This window comes from Hemicordylus capensis, chromosome 1 (assembly GCF_027244095.1).
Source record: "Hemicordylus capensis ecotype Gifberg chromosome 1, rHemCap1.1.pri, whole genome shotgun sequence".
NCBI lineage: Eukaryota > Metazoa > Chordata > Lepidosauria > Squamata > Cordylidae > Hemicordylus > Hemicordylus capensis.
Genome location: NC_069657.1, coordinates 267835515 through 267852710, shown reverse-complemented (window position 1 = coordinate 267852710; position 17196 = coordinate 267835515). Strand labels below are relative to the sequence as shown.

General features: G+C 43.6%; 1 protein-coding gene across 7 annotated transcripts in view; it reads right to left on the bottom strand.

Annotated features, from left to right (window-relative positions):
• Window positions 1-17196, bottom strand: part of ATP7B (ATPase copper transporting beta) — a 72936-nt gene that overhangs the window by 30659 nt on the left and 25081 nt on the right. For 6 of the 7 annotated variants that reach the window (XM_053285088.1, XM_053285085.1, XM_053285087.1 and 3 more), the window contains 8 exons: window positions 14178-15405; window positions 11053-11298; window positions 10478-10641; window positions 8808-8969; window positions 6652-6728; window positions 1950-2124; window positions 1576-1809; window positions 224-315 (listed from right to left, as the gene is read on the bottom strand). In XM_053285088.1, coding sequence (XP_053141063.1) covers window positions 224-315; window positions 1576-1809; window positions 1950-2124; window positions 6652-6728; window positions 8808-8969; window positions 10478-10641; window positions 11053-11298; window positions 14178-15360 — 2333 coding nt within the window. In that variant the 5' untranslated portion in view covers window positions 15361-15405. The remainder of the gene's footprint in view (window positions 1-223; window positions 316-1575; window positions 1810-1949; window positions 2125-6651; window positions 6729-8807; window positions 8970-10477; window positions 10642-11052; window positions 11299-14177; window positions 15406-17196) is intronic. The other variant, XM_053285084.1, reaches the window with a different exon arrangement.

Sequence of the window (17196 nt, the reverse complement as noted above, 5' to 3'; positions counted from 1 at the left end):
ATAAATGGAGATTTTATTTAAATGTTTTTAACCCTGTTTCCCCCTACACATCGTCAAGAGAACGAAACCAAAAGTATAAAGCATCAGCAAGATAAAAATACAGCAAAAGCAGCAGACCAATCACATCAGTCACAACTCATGTCCCTCCGAAATTCATTTCCATAATACTGGAGGAGCTAATCATATTTCCATCTAAGGAAACTACCCTGACCATTCAACATACCTGATGATGCAGTTGTCAGGTCCAAGTGTCACTACAACAGCTTCCGTAGCTTGGAGAGATATTAATTTGGCAAGGGCCTCTGATGTTTTACTCTATAAAACAAACACAGATGCCTATAGATCGGTAGTCATGGTGCACGTGTTTGATTTCACATTAAGCCTCACATACTCTAAAGTCTAAAATATTTTTCTGCTACCAATTGATAGCCAGGTCCCAAGATTTTGTTTTTCACCTTTTGTAGATGAGATACCAGATATTATTCTCCAAGAAACACATAAATTAGCACAGCCATTGTAACCCCTAGATAATTTTGGCCAACAAAATGATTACAAGTCAGCATCAATGCCATACAAAGCTATTTTTAAGAGAGGCATGGTATTCAAGAGTCAGGAATGGATATTGCTGGTCTACTGGCTACTAAACAAGTTCCCTTTGAAGGCAGCAGGAAAAACAGATCCACTGCCATCCACTGCCTGTATCAGGAAAATGGATACAGATGGCAGGATACAGGCAAGGGAAGGAATAGAGAGACTTGCTCCTCCCACATGCAGCATCCACAAAGTCCAAAAGCTGATGCAAGATTGAGCTACGTATGGCAGTGAGTTGTAATTGATCAACTATTTGTGTCTCATTCAATTAAAATAATTTGAACAGTGTCAGCACAAATGTCTGTCCCATCTATAGCAATTCCCACATGTTATCAGGGCAGACACTGCAACTTGATTTTCACCCTGGTAAATTATTAGTGCAGTCAAATTGCTTAGGAAACTGTAGAATCCTCCTCCATGTAGTTTTTCAAATAAAGGCTAGGAAGGAATCTAAGGTGACATTTTCTTTTGCAAGACAGAAAGATAGACTAGATACTCTGTGGGGTCCTTTCCAATCGAGTACACAAGAATATCTCAAGATAAGGCTGTTCCCACAAGCAGCCTAACCCAGGCAAGGGCAGCCCAGCCTGGGTTAGGCTGCTTGTGTGGAGTGCTGGGATCACACCAGATCCTGGTGCCTAACCCTGCTTTTTGTCCCAGCTCTTAACCTCTCAGCCAAGGTTGGGGCGTAAGTGAGCCTTTAACCCCAGTGTGCTTGCAGCCCGAGCAGACACAGAGACGGGTGCCTAGAGCACCCATCTGATGGGGGAATCCCCCAAGGCACTGCACTTGTTGCACGGTGCCTTGTGGGATATCCAGAGGCCAGGAAAACGAGTCTCAGCCTCTGCTGATCCACGCTGCCAGGAGCAGTGTGGACTGTGTGGGTGTGCAGTAGTGCACCGAAGGCATCACTGGCAATCGTCTGTGGGGGGAAGGTAAGCTGGACCATTCCTCCCACATGCCAGTGTGAATAGCCCTGAATACCTTTGCAATGTGTTCTAGCCACCGTCCAAGAGCTATGAACACAAACAGCATTGGAGGCGTGTCAAAGAAGGTGATGGGGCTTTGTTCTGCCTTTTCTGCTATGGCAACCATTAAAATGGCGCATGAGTAGATGTAAGCTATAGTGGTGGCCAGCACTATGAGGACATCCATATTGGCCATCTTGTGCTTCAATGACTTGTAGGCTTGGACGTAGAAGTACCATCCACCGAGAAACTGTCAAAAGAATGAAAAACCCACCCTGCATTAATTCCTCTAACTGGCTCTATCAGACCTTTCTATTCTTCTAGTATAAATATTATATTCAGCTATGTAATGGAAAATTAAAAAGGAACGGAAATATTCCACGTGCATACCTGAACTAAAGTGCAAAGTACAAAGAAGAGAAGGTTTAGAATAGATAATCCAGGAACTAGATTTTGCTCCAGTGCCATTGATCCATGATCCTGACCACCAGGTATTAACATGTAAATCATTAAGATCAAAACAGGGATACCGAATACCAGGCTGCATAAGAATGATTTCTTCCATCTGAAAAGGCAAGGAATCCACAGTATTAGAGGGTAAATTTTCCCTAACAAATAGGCAAATACTGCACAAGACCTATTTCTGTTGATACTTTAGTTCTTCTAGTGGTCATCTGTGCTCTTACACAAATGGGCTTTGTGCCTGTGCAGAGACCATGTTGGGAAGTTTCCAAGCTTCTATTGAGTTCGAGGTTTTTGGCGGTAGCCCTGCCCCCTCTCGTGATATGCGCCTGTGCCAGCTTTCCCTCCTCAGTCCCTGAGTCTGCCAATATGTCGAGCTACAGAGGAGAGGATGGGAAGGCGTTTAAGAGCACAGATGGCCACTAGAAGAACTAAAGTTACAGGTAAGCCACCTGTTGTTCTTCGACATAGTGTTGGTATTTTACATGAATGGGAGAATAGCAAGTTATATCCAAGAGGTCCATATAGATATAGATAGATAGATAGATAGATAGATAGATAGATAGATAGATAGATCTCTATAGATATATCCAAGAGAGTGATTGTAGGACTGCCATGCTAAAGGATGCATCTCTGCGGGCCCTAACATCCAGGACATAGTGTCAGATGAAGGAAGGAGTGCTGGGACAACCAGGTGGCAGCTTGACAGATGACATCCATGGGGACTTCCTGGTCAAAGGCAAGAGACACTGGTGGACTGTGTGTCTTGATGCTGGAAGGCAGTGCAGGGTTTTGCAATCTCATAGCAGAGTTGGATAGTTTGAACGATCCAGTGGGACAGAGTCTGAGCGGAGGTCTGATTACCGTGGCACGGCCCATCAAAGGCTACAAATAAGGAATTTTATTTGCATCACTGTGCCATGTGTTGTACATAAAAGGCCAGTGCTCTTCTAACATTTAGAGAGTGCAGGTACAAATATTTTTATGCCACTTTTCAACAAAAGTTCCCAAAGCAGCTTACATAAATATAAATAAATGGCTCCCTGTCCCCAAAGGACAGGGATTGTCCTTTCACAGTCTCTTTTTTCACAGTCTAAAAAAGAAACATAAGATAGACAACAGCAACAGCCACTGGAAGGTTGCTGTGTTGGGACGGATAGGGCCACTTTCTCTCCCCCTGCTAAATAAAGAGAATCACCACTTTTAAAAGGTACCTCTTTGCTCAGTTAGCAGATGATGTTTCACTCGGTTTTGGGGCTCAGGCAAGAAACAGTTAATGTGAGTGGCTTGGAGCGGTGGAAAGAGGACACTGCCTTTGGAAGGAAGGCAATATCAGGGCGGAGGACCACCTTGTTCCTTATGAAAGATGAAGTAAGTGTGTGAGGGGGGTCTACTCATAAAGCTCACAGCTCACTGGCCCTGCATGTGGATGTGATAACCACTAGGAAGGCAACTTTGTACAACAGCAGCTTGAAGGTAGCGGCTACTAGGGGTTCAAAAGGTGGACTCATCAGGCAGGAGAGTACCAGTGAGAGGTCCCACAGAGGTGCCATGCTTGGGTCATCCGGGTAAAGGTGAATCAGGCCTTTCAGGAACTGTTTAATGGTGTGGTGCTGAAACCAGGAGGGTTTCTGCAAGGCGGTGTAAGTCACTATGGTGGCCAGATGAACTTGGAGGAGGGACCCTGCCTTTAAGCATAACAGTTTGAGGTGCCACAGATAGGAGCATATATTCTGTTAGGTAAGCTCTGATAGGTTAGAAACGGTAAGAAATGTTGCCATTTATGATGGTAAGATTTTATCATTGCAGGCTTTCTGGCTGGTGAGAGGACTCACTGGAGTTCCTGCGGGAAGGAGTCTGTATCCCCCATGCTGTGAGGTAGAAGCTGTGAACGTCAGGATGAAGAAGCCTCCCTGAGGCTTGGGTAAGTAGGTGAGTATGTACTGGCAGACAAACAGGCAGACTGGCCAACATGTGGAGTGAGAAGGGGAAACCATGGTCTGTGTGGCCACCATGGCATTCAGTATGCAGTCGGGTTCCTCCTGCTGTATCTTGAGAAATCGAGACATTAGCAGGAACAGGTAGGCAAAGAGTCCAGTCCAGCTGAGGGAGAACACATCTCTGAGGGAGTGTCTGCCTCACCCCACCTTGAAGCAGAAGAGTCTGCATTGACAGTTCTGGGGTGTTGCAAAGAGATCTACTCTGAGATGCCTCAGTGGCAAAAACAGGGAACAGAGTAGTGAGGTGCTCAGTTGCCACTCGTGTGAATCTGTCTGTGCTCTGCTGAGGGTGTCCGCTTCCCTGTTGCAGTGCCTTGGATCATGTGCACTGCTGAGGGGGTAATGTGATGGGCTATGTACCAGTGCCACATGCCCATAGCGAGGAGTAACAGGGCTGTGGAGCTCGTACTGCTCTGTCTGTCTATATAGGCTTTTGCTGTGGTGGTGGTGGTGGTGGTGGTGGTGATGGTTTGCACCATGACCATCGAGCCTTGTAGACTGGATAAGGAGGCCCTTCAGGGTTTTGCAAACTGCCAACAACTCTAGGTAATTTATGTGGTGGCGTGATTCTGTGGTGTCCCAGCAACCCCAGAGGTGGAGATGTGCACTCCTCAAACCCTCTCTGATGTGCCCATGGTCAAGGCGTGAGTAGGCCTTGGGGAATGAAATGGGGTTCCAACAGTCAAGTGAGGAGAATGGGTCCACCAAGAAATGGATTGGTGGACCAATTGTGGTATGCAAAGAAGGAGGAATTGAGAGTCCTGGTCATAGCTGGATTTGGGTTCATGGGAGTGACAGTATGAGCCCGAGGGATGGAAGTAGTCATATTATGGGCGTCTGTCCCGTTGTGATTCTACTGATCTCTGTATGAGCCTCATCCTGAGGCAGTTTCCAGGCAATAGGGCTTGGAGCAGGATTGAAGGTAGGAGAGATGTTTACATTTGGTAGAAGGGTCTTTTAGGTCCGAGAGGTACCCTTGGAGGTTGGAATGGGTGTTTCCATGTTTGTGGAGAGATTGTTCTAAGGGGACCTCATCTGGTTTGGAATTGGGTGCAGACTGCGTGTTGTCCTGTTCTGAGAGTGGAGATAATGGTCCTGGGGAGCAGTGTGGTCATGGTCCAGGTTGAAAATGGGTTTGGATCGAGCAAACAGATTTGGGAGACTGCAGTTCCAACTGTTAGCTCTGTGGTTTGCAAGGCAAGAAGGATGGCATGCGCGACAGATCCTCGGAAGTAGGAGGTGTTGGCTTGTTGTACGGTCTCGTCTGTTGGAAGTGGACGGGTTTTCTTTTTCTTTGGTTTAGGCGGTGGGGGCAGAGGGATTGTCCTCTCAAGCCCCCTTTTTAGCAAGTTTCAATCGAGGTTGCCCTGTTGATCATGGCGGATCAGCTTGGGTGTTGGTGCCTACTGGGTGCAGCCGTTTCTTTTTCTTTAGAGTGGTGTCTGTAGCCGTCAAGACCAACACATCAGGCAATTTTTTGCTTTTTAACATTATGACTGAAGTTGTCGGTACCAAGTCAGGGCCGAAGGCTGTGGCCAATGGAGCCATAGGCTTGAGAGTCAGAGTGTGGATTGGAGCACCCGAAGGAGCCATAGTGACTGTTGGGGTGGGCAACAATGTGGGCGAACCTGAGGACGCAGCTCTGGGGTGGCTCTCTTTCATGGTACTCTCTTTGATGGTACATTGCATCATTGCAGGAGTGGATGCTGCTTGAGAAGAACACAAAGCCTGCTCCCACAACCAGGAGCGTAGTCTGGAGGCTCTGTTTTTGCACACCTGCTTGGTAAAGTTGAGGCAATGTGCGCATGTGTCCACAATGTGGGCCTCACTGGAGCAAATGAGGCAATGGGTGTGGCTGTCGGTGGGAGGGAGTTTGGCTCTGCACCTTGTTCATCCTTTGAAAGTAACCATGCTATCCATACGCCATGGAGATGGCAAGTCCCTATATTCCCCAATTCTTCTGGGGATGGGGGGGGCATGAGGAGAAAAGCAAAATGCAAAAGGAAAGGAAAGGTTACTAGTAAGAGAGGAAAGAAGAATTAAAACCAAAAATGCGTTTTTGTAGTTTTTTTGTTTTGTTTTTTGCAATAGGAGCTCAGAGCAATCACAATGAAAACAAACTGTTGGCAGACAAAGAATGACTGAGGAGAGAAAGCTGGTACAGGCACATATCACCAGAAGAGTGGGGCTACCGCCAAAAACCTCAAACTCCATAGAAGCTTGGAAACTTCCCAATGTGGTCTCTGCACAGGCACAAAGCCCATTCGTGTAAAGCACAGCGAGCATGTAGAAGAACCACTGAACTCAGAGTATGGAAGCTTGCTTCAGTGTTTCATTGCTGAATACACAAGCTAATGAGTGCAAAGGCTGGCATATAAATGCCAATGATAAATTTACACACACACACACACACACACACACACACACACACACACACACACACCTTTTAATTAAAAGCATTATAATTTCATAAGTGATAAACTGAAAGATAACCAAACCAACATTTTAGATTTATACTAAAATATAAAATTAAGTACAAGTATAACTGTCAGTTACACAGACAGGTCATGCAAATTATCATTGGTGTTCATCTGCCAAACACCCCTGTACTCATCTGCAGCTATACTTACTGTCGTATCTCCTGTTTGTGATCCAAGTTGTGATCCTTGGGATCTCTCTTAGCCAGAGATGCTTGAAAACCAATTCCCTTTAAAACAAAAAGAAAAGAAAAGAAAAAGAAAAACACACTTAGGTTTTTTCTCTTGTATGATGCACACCGAGGCTGTAGGGATGTGCACGAACCAGTTCAGCGCTCCCTTCCTGGAGTGCTGAACCAGTTCGATCAGCCGGTGTTCAAAACGGTTTGAAGGGTGGGAGGGACTGCTTTAAAGGGACAGGGAAGGAGTTGCCTACCTGTTAGCCTCCGCCCCGCCGCTTTCCCACTGCCAGCGCTCTCCAAAACAGCGGGTGCACTGGGCTGCAGCGTTCCAGCTTGCACCCTGATCAGTGTCGCCACATTCATGTCCGACACGCACACGTGTGAGTTTTCTCACAACGTGTGGCCTTGCATGTGGAAAATGTTTGTACTTATCCAATAGCAAAATAAAGAGTGTTTTCCCTGGGATTCCTCCCCAAGCCCAGGGAGGTTCAAGTTCTGTTAATAAGAGGGGTAGCGGCGGCAGCATTTTTAACCTACTGATAATACAGAATAGTTTTAGGAGAAGCCTAGCCAGGCAGCTCAGCAGGGATTATTCAGCATTTCTTTCCCTCTCCTCACATGAGCTTGCTCGGAGACAAAGGCTGTAATCCGCTACAAACAAACACACAAACACACACACACACACACCACCCGAATACTGAAGCCAGTATTCCCTGACACCTTCATGTTATGCTGTTTCTGGAAGAGATCTGTAAAAATAAAGTGCTGGACATGCTCTACAATAGGTTTGGTAACTAACAACACCTCTCTGGTTTGATTGTGTAAGTTTTTGTAGATTGATTAGCATCAACCACTCTAACAGCTGTGCCAAACATCCAAAAGACATACATAGGATGTTCTGAGTTGCTTTGATGGCCATTAATGGTCAAGAAAACTGGCATATTCGGTAAATGCCAACTATATATCATATATAATTACATATTACACATGCACACCCTTTTTAAATAGCAGCATTAGGGTTCTCTTGACTAATTCACTGTGATGACAGCACTGACTGCTTTGTTATACCCGTCACTTCTTCCTGGTAGCACTCATATAGCTGGGCTGATAATAGTGACATTTTAAATTCCAGACTTGCTGCTAAGCTGCCACTTAAATAGGTCCCATTTGCCTCTACTAATGTTATTTTACAAGATGCTTTAATTAAAAAATAAATAAAATTTCACACAGAAGAGCCATTAAAATAAACCAATGTGCTGTAGACAAGAAATTAAGGTTAGTGCATGGTCCTTGCTTTATTTGACAGGAGACTTGAATTTATGGAATTTTCTGCATAATTCCCATTATAATGGTCCTATTTGTCTTGCTGCCTGCCACTCCCAAGATCTCATATTGATTTCTACATCCCTAATAGAGAAGAGAGAAGAAATGGCTGTACGGGTGTGCACGAAACCTTTAAGGCATGGGGAGGATGCTCTTACCTCCACCGCCATGCTTCCCCCTCCATCGCTGCTGTAAAAACTGCTAGCACAGGGTGGCTGTATTTCCTCTTGTTGCTCCAGTCAACGTAATACTGGAAATGGTGGGCGTGCCAGATGGGGAAGTGTGGCCGGGGAGGAAAGAGTACCCTCCCCACATCTTAAAGGAGCCCCCACCCCCGCATTCGCACCAGTTCGAATGCGGGGTCCCAAACCTGTTGGGCATTCTAGAAATAGAATGCCGAACAAGTTCGTGCACATCCCTAATGGCTGATGTTCATGTGATAAGCCAGCCATGTGAAGGGGACAGAAGTTTTACTAGTCCAGGGGGGAAAAGTATCTACTTGCCCAGTTGCCACACACCACTTTACCCAAACGTCCATATTTATGTATTTTAAATTTTTTTAAAATTAGATCTGTTTTTATATTTTAGTATATTTTGATTGTGTAATTTTTATAGTCTTGTTTTAACTTTTTCAATGTGAACAGCCTTGTGATTATTTTAATGAAAGGCGGTATATAAATTTAACAATAATAAATAAATAAATAAATATGCCAGTACTAGGTGGAATTAAACATGACAGTCTCAGATTTAGAAGTTGAACACATCAATTATTAATAGCTTTTAAGGCGTTAGTGAACATCTTACCTCAATTATTTTTATAATATCTCGAGGACCAACAACTTCAGGGTCAAAGCGGACATGAGCTTTGGAAGTAGCCAGCACAACAGATGCATAAAGAATACCAGGTGTTTTGGTAAGCTTAGATTCAATGTTATGAACACAGGAAGCACACGTCATCCCTGTGACCTAAACAGAATTGCAGTTATTGTAAACCTATGAAGTCGTCCGATATCAAGTCCTACTTTTGCTCGATCTAGCCTAAGCAGTGGCTACTCCGACTGGCAGTAGATCTTCAAGGTCTCAGGCTGAGGGCTTTCCCTGTCTTGCTACCCAAAAGCCTTTTAACTGGAGATGCCGGGAGCGTGAAGCTGGAAACATATGCACACAGAACATGTGCTCTACTCCTGAGTTACAGCCATATGAAGTATAAACTTACACAAGCTCATGCCACAAATCTACACCATCTATGCTCAGAGGCTACATCACTTGTGTTCAATTCTTTAAAATATACTAATTTCTATATAGAAGGAAAAGAGACAGACACTAATAAGTATCATTAAAACATGCCACAACTTTATTAACTGAGGAAAAAGAGCTCATATCAGCTCCTCAGAGCTCAGCTGTAACCAGAGAACAGGCCCTGGAAAGGTGGGGAGAGGGCTGCTGTTCAAGGCCTATGTATTCTGAGTGAAGGAAGGAGAAAAAGAAAATGATATAAGGACTCCTATAGGTTTCTATCCCTTAAAAGAGTTGCGGTTTTTAAAAAAAAGTGGGAGGGGGCTTGTGTTCTCTGGGGGCTCATAAAGCAGAGTATGAGTCACTATGTATGGTAAAACGGCATGATTCAGGAGGGTTAAGGCCTACTATTTCAGACAGATTGGCTTAAGGCCTAGCACTATTTTGCTGATAACACCATCCTGAAGGGAATTAAAGCAAGAAAGAGAAATGTAAGGTTTATGGGAAATTTCTGAGAAGCGAATCTTGTTTGGGACACGGCTGTTAAAGCATTTGTTATTTTTTATTATCATTGTTTGTGTGCATTTTTAAAAAAGAAAAAGTGAAGTATAGATTTAAAGTGAACATAAATTACCTGTCTCTTGTGGTGTGTCTTTATTCACTGCTGAATAATCATGAGGTGGAATCACACTGTCACTATTACTGAATCCACTAATTTCATTTAATTGTGTTTTTTCAGGGCGGGGAGTGTGGTTATGTATCTTACTTGAAGGTTTTACAAAGTTATTGGTGTTCAGCATCAGGAAGTTCTACCTTGTGGTTTGGGTAAGCTCTTCCCCATAGTGTCTAATCGGATTTCCCATTTTAAAACATCTAGAAATCCAGTAATCCAAAAACCTTCAGTTTAAGATAAGATGCTTTACATTTTCACTCATGCTCTAAAAAGAATGGAAACTGGAAGTTAAGGTGCCCATTAACTTCTGTGCCATATAAGCTGTAAAGACTGTACAGTCTGGTATATGATTATGGCTTTAGAAATAAGGCTCCATGCACCCACACTTTGCCTTTGTCTTTCAGTCCCTATTGGGAATGAATATCTGTGAACCTGGAAGTCAACTGGCACATTTAATATATGAAGATTTCTATTTCACTTATAGAATAGTGCCAATGTTTATGTGCTCTGCTTGGAAATAAAAATATTTCTATTAAGCAAGTACATATGCCCGTGATCTACTTACCTTAAGATCTATTTTCCCATCTGCACCAGGGTAATCTTTTATGACTGAAGCTTTAAAACCCAAATTCTCAATCAGCTGGGCTATTTCAAGAGGCTGAATTATGTCTGGCTTATATTTTACCTCAGCTTTCCCTGCCATCAAGGCAACAAGCACAGAAATGATTCCTGTAATAACAAAGTTGTGTCAGACTTGGAATCACCCAATAACCCACCATGACAGCAGTACTTAGCCCATCTTTACCTTTACAATGCAGTTCTTGTTATATAACTCAGGAGGCCACTGTGGACACCCTTACTTGGAAGTATGCCCCTCTGAAATCAGGAGGACTTGCTTTCAAGGGGATGCTTTTATGATGGAGGTACCCAAACTCTTGTCCACAGCTTGTACTACAACTCTTGTACCACAGCTAGTATTTTTAGTTGCTAAGTGTTGTATAAATGAGTCTTTATTTACTCCAAGAAAATTAGAGCTTCCCATCCAGCAGCAGGATGCCAGCCCCACTCCCATGCCCCAGACCACCAGCAGCTGAAAGCTCAGAGCACTAGAAGGAGAAAGCAAAATTGTGGATGTTTTACCATCTTCTTTTTGCAGATTCTTCTCAATGTTTGACACACACGATGCACATGTCATGCCTGTAATTTCCATAAAGCATCGTTCAGTTGATCCTGCATTGGAGGGCTTTGGAGGATCATGATACAAATTCTTTCTCCATGACGTAACTTCTTTATGCGGCAATGCTGAAACAACTTCAGTTCTCAGAGGAGAACAGGCCAATACGCTGGGCTCGACACCTCCATCCATAGGCCTTCCAGCGGCAGTATCTTCAAGGAGAGCATCAATGTTGCAATATTATGAGCAACAGCAAACAAATGAAAACTGAATTTGAAAGCTATTCGAAAAGGCACCTTAGACGTCTTTGGGAAAATCTGCCATCAGAAGCCATCTTTAGATGTTATTGTAAGAGGACAATTTACTCACATACGCTGTCCTAAGCGGGCATGCAAGTCCTGGCCCCCGGCCTGTTAATCATTCTCCTTCACTCCCCCTGTCTGCCACACAAGCTTTCAGTATTCGTCTCTTCAAACAAAAGCTGTTAAGAGTGGGTGGGGTGAATGAGGGAGAATGACAGGCCAGAGGCCGGGACTTCTGTGCTCTCTTACAATGATGTCTAAAGAGAGCTATGTTGGCACCACATTTTTGAAACCCCTGATGATAGATTGAGACACCAGGAATCAGGAGCCCATGTTTCAAAGCATGATACCTGTCCCTCCTCCATCCCTCTCTGCTAAGACTCCTATGAAGAGAGATGGAAACAGTGCCACAGATTGCAGTGCACCTTTCACCATCACTAATACCTGTGGAAATATTAAGAAACCGTGTATTTTAACAACACTCAACAGATAACAACAGTGTCATTTGTGCATATGGCACAGGAAATGTTTGCAGTATGGTGACCCTCAGTGGCCACAAATCATGGTCAGCTCCCACCATGCACTAGGGAGGCATTTCTCTAGTATCTCCACAAGCAGTCAACCCAGAAGTATTGTAGATAAGGAGGTTTCCCATCTCCAGGCCACACAGAATTCAAGCGAGGCCTATAACAGCAGCAGTGCCTAGTGGGAAGCCTGCTCTTTTTGTGGAGTTGTCACATTTTTGTTTCCAGGAGAATTCCTGTGGTTTTCCCACAGGGTACATGGGATGTTAATGGATGATGTAATAGGTGCCACACTGCCTACATCAAGAAGCAGTGGTAGGGAAAGCTGAACCTGCTACCCCTCTGTCAGACATACATTTTTCAACAATACAGGGACTGCACAGGAACAAAAAAGGAAGGCAACCACATTCCTCTGTGATACTGTCAGAACTCACTCCACAACTTATGTTCTTTAGTAAAAGCTGACCTTTGCAGCTGTATTTTTGTACTCCACCACGGCTGAGCACCTTACTTACTGGACTGCGGCAAGGTGATGGGGGCAAGCAGCAATAGCTCAGTGTCAATGTGAACCTGTCTCCTCTAATCCTGTTCACTGCTGATTCAATAATAAACTCGGTAGTTCAGCTGTATGAAGTGGAGGGCAAGATAGGTAACAAGCTGTCCGGGAAAAATCACTAGACAACATGGAAGCCACCCTGATAAGTGTGTGTGGGCAGGGGAACACTGAAGAATGAGATGGAGAGGGTTGGGCATGAACAGGTGAGATAACTATCCAAGTGAGACTACTGAGCCATGTACCAGTAACTTTGATTGGCTGCCACACTGTAGTGCCTCAAGCATGGGTCTCTCTTCACTGGCATTCCAGTAGGATTTGAAACCTCCTCCTTGAGAGCCTCTAGTTTCTACATGCAAGCCTGACCACTGGGCTAACTAGGCCTCTGATGGAGAAGACCCTCATCTGTTTTAGGTGGTTGTGTCTTGTGAGAAGAAAGGCCAATGCCATCAGGGAATTCCTATTCTCTGTGCATTTACCCACGCCTGGAAAGCAGTCAAAATGTGGAAGTGCCTACAGCAAGGGACACAGCAGCTGTACAGTCTATAAGACGTGCCCCAAAATTTCTTGCAATGTCTTGGAAGATGATAGGGCATAACCTTTTCAACAGCCCATCATTTTAGACCAGAAGAGGGCCGATTTCCATCTTGTGTTTTCTACTAGTTTTGCCACCATCCACCAATGCACTTTAGAATTTACAAAACATGTGCATAGTCAGGATTGCTTAACACAGGTTAATTATGCCAATCATGTTAAATTATCTGAGTCTATAGTCTAGAATAAGACAGCCTTTGCTGGTTCAGAACAAGATAGAGGTGGGCAGTCCACCTCTATCATCCCAGTCCAGCATTCTTTATAGGAATCCCAGCAACACCAATAGGTGTTAAGTGGTCCACTGGACAATGCCCACCTCTATCTTAAACATTGCAGAAGATCTCGGTGTGCACTGCTTTAGAGGCACCCCTGGAAAAATGGTTGCTCCAAATGACTGCTTATATTACTTGTGCAGTTAGGCAGAGATTGGAATCCATCTTCTCACTCCAAATCCACCACTCTGTGCCCGTCGAAAAGCAAACATACTCATTCACAAATGTCTTTCTAAGTGTCCTTGACTTTAAAGCCACATTTTGTCCCAATGTTGTTTACAACAAAGCAGGCTATTTTCTGCTTAGTCACCCAAAGAACTATATTGTCTTCTTTTGGATTAATGCCACAGCTGGAGAGTAGGATTTCACCCATCATCACATGGTTAAGCTCATATGCTCCAGATTAACTGAAAACTACAGCAGCCGTCTCAAAACAAATGTGTTTCAAGTGCAAAGCAGCAACAATATCCTTCTCACCGAGAGGCTCAGGGTAAATGGGATTATGTACTATAGCAGCACTACAACCGTTTTGCTGGTGTACAAAACATATCTAATATGCTGCTTTGTTCACACCTCTAATCTTGGGCTGGGGTACACAAGTTGTATTCTAAATCTTAAAGTGATTGAGCCCAGCACATCAGGGTGCTTAAAACTCCAAAGCTGGGCAACAGGTTATGATGGCTGGCCAGAGCTCTTGAGAAACACTGATTTAACTAGAAACTGTTTCAATCTGTTCAGATGAGTATATAAATACATATTGTACAGTTTGCTGATCATTTGTTGGTGCCCGTATGGAGATAATAAATATTCCTCCCACTCACAAGAGAGTGTAGGAAAGCCACAAACCTGTTAGGACAGATGCATCAAATCCCATGTCTTCTATAGCGGCTCTCAATTCTTCAGAGTTCGTGATCATCGCATTGTAGGCTATAATTCCAGTCCCTTCAGCTAAAGACACAGATATATGCACAACCCCCTTCCTTTGTGACACAGAGCTTTCAATAGATTTCACACAAGAATTGCAGGTCATTCCATCAATGCTAATTACAGCTCTGCGGGATTCACTTGGCAGTTGTGTTTGGGGAGGATTGTTAGGGAAACAGGATGCAGAGGATGCTATGCCAGAGCAGGTAAGGACTCCATTATGGCTGTCCAGGTCACTAGAAAGGGATACTTTAAAGTTACCAGGAGGAAGGGCTTGGATGGCTTGTTGCAAGGAGGATGGGGTGATCAGGTTCTGATGGAACCACACAGTAACACTTTTTTGTTCCAGGGACACTTGAATACCCTGCACCCCAGGCAAATCAGAGATGGATCTTTCAATGTTGTTGACACAGGATTCGCAGTGCATTCCTTCCACACCCAGCACTACAACAGATGCTCTGTTTACACTGTTCTCCATGGTATCTCCATCACCACCAAGCCCACCTGGCATTCTTGTGCTGATCTGCCGTAAGCGTTCTGTGTCAATTAAGCCAAGTTTCAGTGTGGCTTGCTTAAGCTTAATAGTGCTTTCATATCCCAAACTGTCTATATTATTCTTTAACTCCTCAGGCTTAATTACATATGGATGATAAACAATGATGGCTTCTTGGCTGCCAAGGACTACTTTGATTTTCTTCACACCATGTAGTTTTCCAATCTTTCCTTCAATTGTATTGACACAAGACTGACAGGTCATGCCTTCTATTTTGATCTTAACCAGAGCTTCACTGGTCCATTTCCCTGATAACTGTGTTGCATCCACAATGCTGGCATCAAATCCCATGTCTTTGATTTCCTGGCAGATCTGATGGGGACTTATTTCCAATCCTAGATATTTTATCACAGCATTGCTTTGCTCGAGAGAAGCCTTGATGTTCACAATTCCTTTTACCTTGGAAATTCTGCCCTCTATGGAATCTACACAGGCTTGGCAAGTGATACCCAAAATACTGAGTGTAATTGTGTCCACTTGAGAATGAAGAGAGGGTGAATATTCTGGGTCCTCCTCAAAGCTAAGGTTGTCAAAGGCAAGTTTGTGCTTCATTGCTGATGCTGCTATGCAGGCAGGAGAAGGGTGTCCAAATACAACCTGAAGTGCACAGATAAAATGTTTAAAAATAGAATAACTTCAGCATTAACTACGAATATGCTAAGCATGGGATCATCATCATCACTGTATGGCTTTTCAACAACAAAAGAGTTCACAGAAGAGTTTCTTTGCTCTGTTAGCAGGGGATATGAAAGGTCAGCTAGCCCAAAGAACTTGAAGGCTGATTTATGGTTCCCCACACATGCTGTTTCTCTACACTAGACTGCTGGTGGCTTTGTTAGGTTGTAAAGCTGGGGTAACCTGGTGCCCCTAAATTTGGATTGCAAGGCCTGGTTAAGCAGTCCTCAGGAGAAATGACAGCCACAGATTTAATGGTCAAAATAAAGTTATATTTTATTGATTATAATGAAGAGCCATAGCATTTAAGAACACACCTGAATATTCTCACATTACATGGAATAAATGTAGATGGTAATGGTGTCTAGGCACTAAAGCTTAATCTCTATTGTATAACTAGAGTGGATTCTCTAATATATATGTAATTAGCTAGTTAATGAATAACTATTTTATTGATTGATTGATTGGATTTCTATACTGCCTAGTATAGAAATCTCTAGGCGGTGTACAAATTAAAACATAATATAAAAACATTTACAATTCATAAAAACAGATCAAAATCACAGTAGATAAACCTGAGAAACCAGGGAGTGTTTGGGATTCAGGAGCACTCCCAGACTACAAACCTGATCTTTTAGGGGGAGTGCAACCCCATCCAAAACAGGCAGATCTAAACCATCTCTCGGATCCTGACCTACTACAGACAGTACCTCCGTCTTGTTAGGATTCAACTTTAGCATGTTATCTCTCATCCAGCCCAATATTGCCTCCAGGCAGGCACTTAGGGGGGGTCATGCCATTTCCTGATGAAGCTGGTATGGAGAAATCGATCTGGGTGTCATCAGCATATTGACAGCATAATGAATCATAGGGATTCATTATGAGGAAAAGTTATTAGACGCCAAAGAATCTAAACATTTCAATATTCCTGAAATTTAAAATGAGTACCCCACTGCCTTGCAGGTGGGGTGGAGGTGGCACATGGCAGTTGACAGTTGGCACTGTCCAGTGACAGTCAAAATGAACAGAAGAAATGAAGGTGTGCAATGAATCCTCATAGGGATTCATTATGAGGAAAAGTTATTATACATCAAATAATCCAAACACTTGAAAAATAATGACTGCACATTTTGCTCCATAACTCCATTTCTACAAGGGCTAGAGCTTAGCTTTTTTTAAAAAAATGAAAGTTGGGGATCCGTGTTAGGGTTAGGATATGGCAACTTCGAATCCTAATTGTTTGCTATGGTGGAAATGTTTGAAATAAGTAAAAACTAAAACAAATTCATTAAAAATCAACCAAGTGTCCCACTGCCTTAAAATTTGGGTGGTAGGTGGCACCCATGGGGACCTACCCACCACCCAAATTTGGTGCCCCTAGGACCTTGTTAAGTGGTCCGAAGAGGTTCAAATCAAATCAAAGCAAATACAAATAGAATCTGGGGTGATTTGGAGGGGGTAGATTTGGGTACAAAACAATTCAGGGGTGATTTGTTTTGGACAGAAATTGAATCAAAAAAATCAATTTGTGCACACCCCTAGGGTCAAGCATTCGTGCATTAAATGTTGTGGGTCTTCTGGGCAACTTTTTCCTGAGCAATTCTCACACTCCCAGCCTCTCTAAAATGAGATCAACAGTGAGCAACTTCACTAAGAAATGCTATTTGTTTTTACCTTTGGGAGAAATAATACACATTGTCAATCAGCATACAT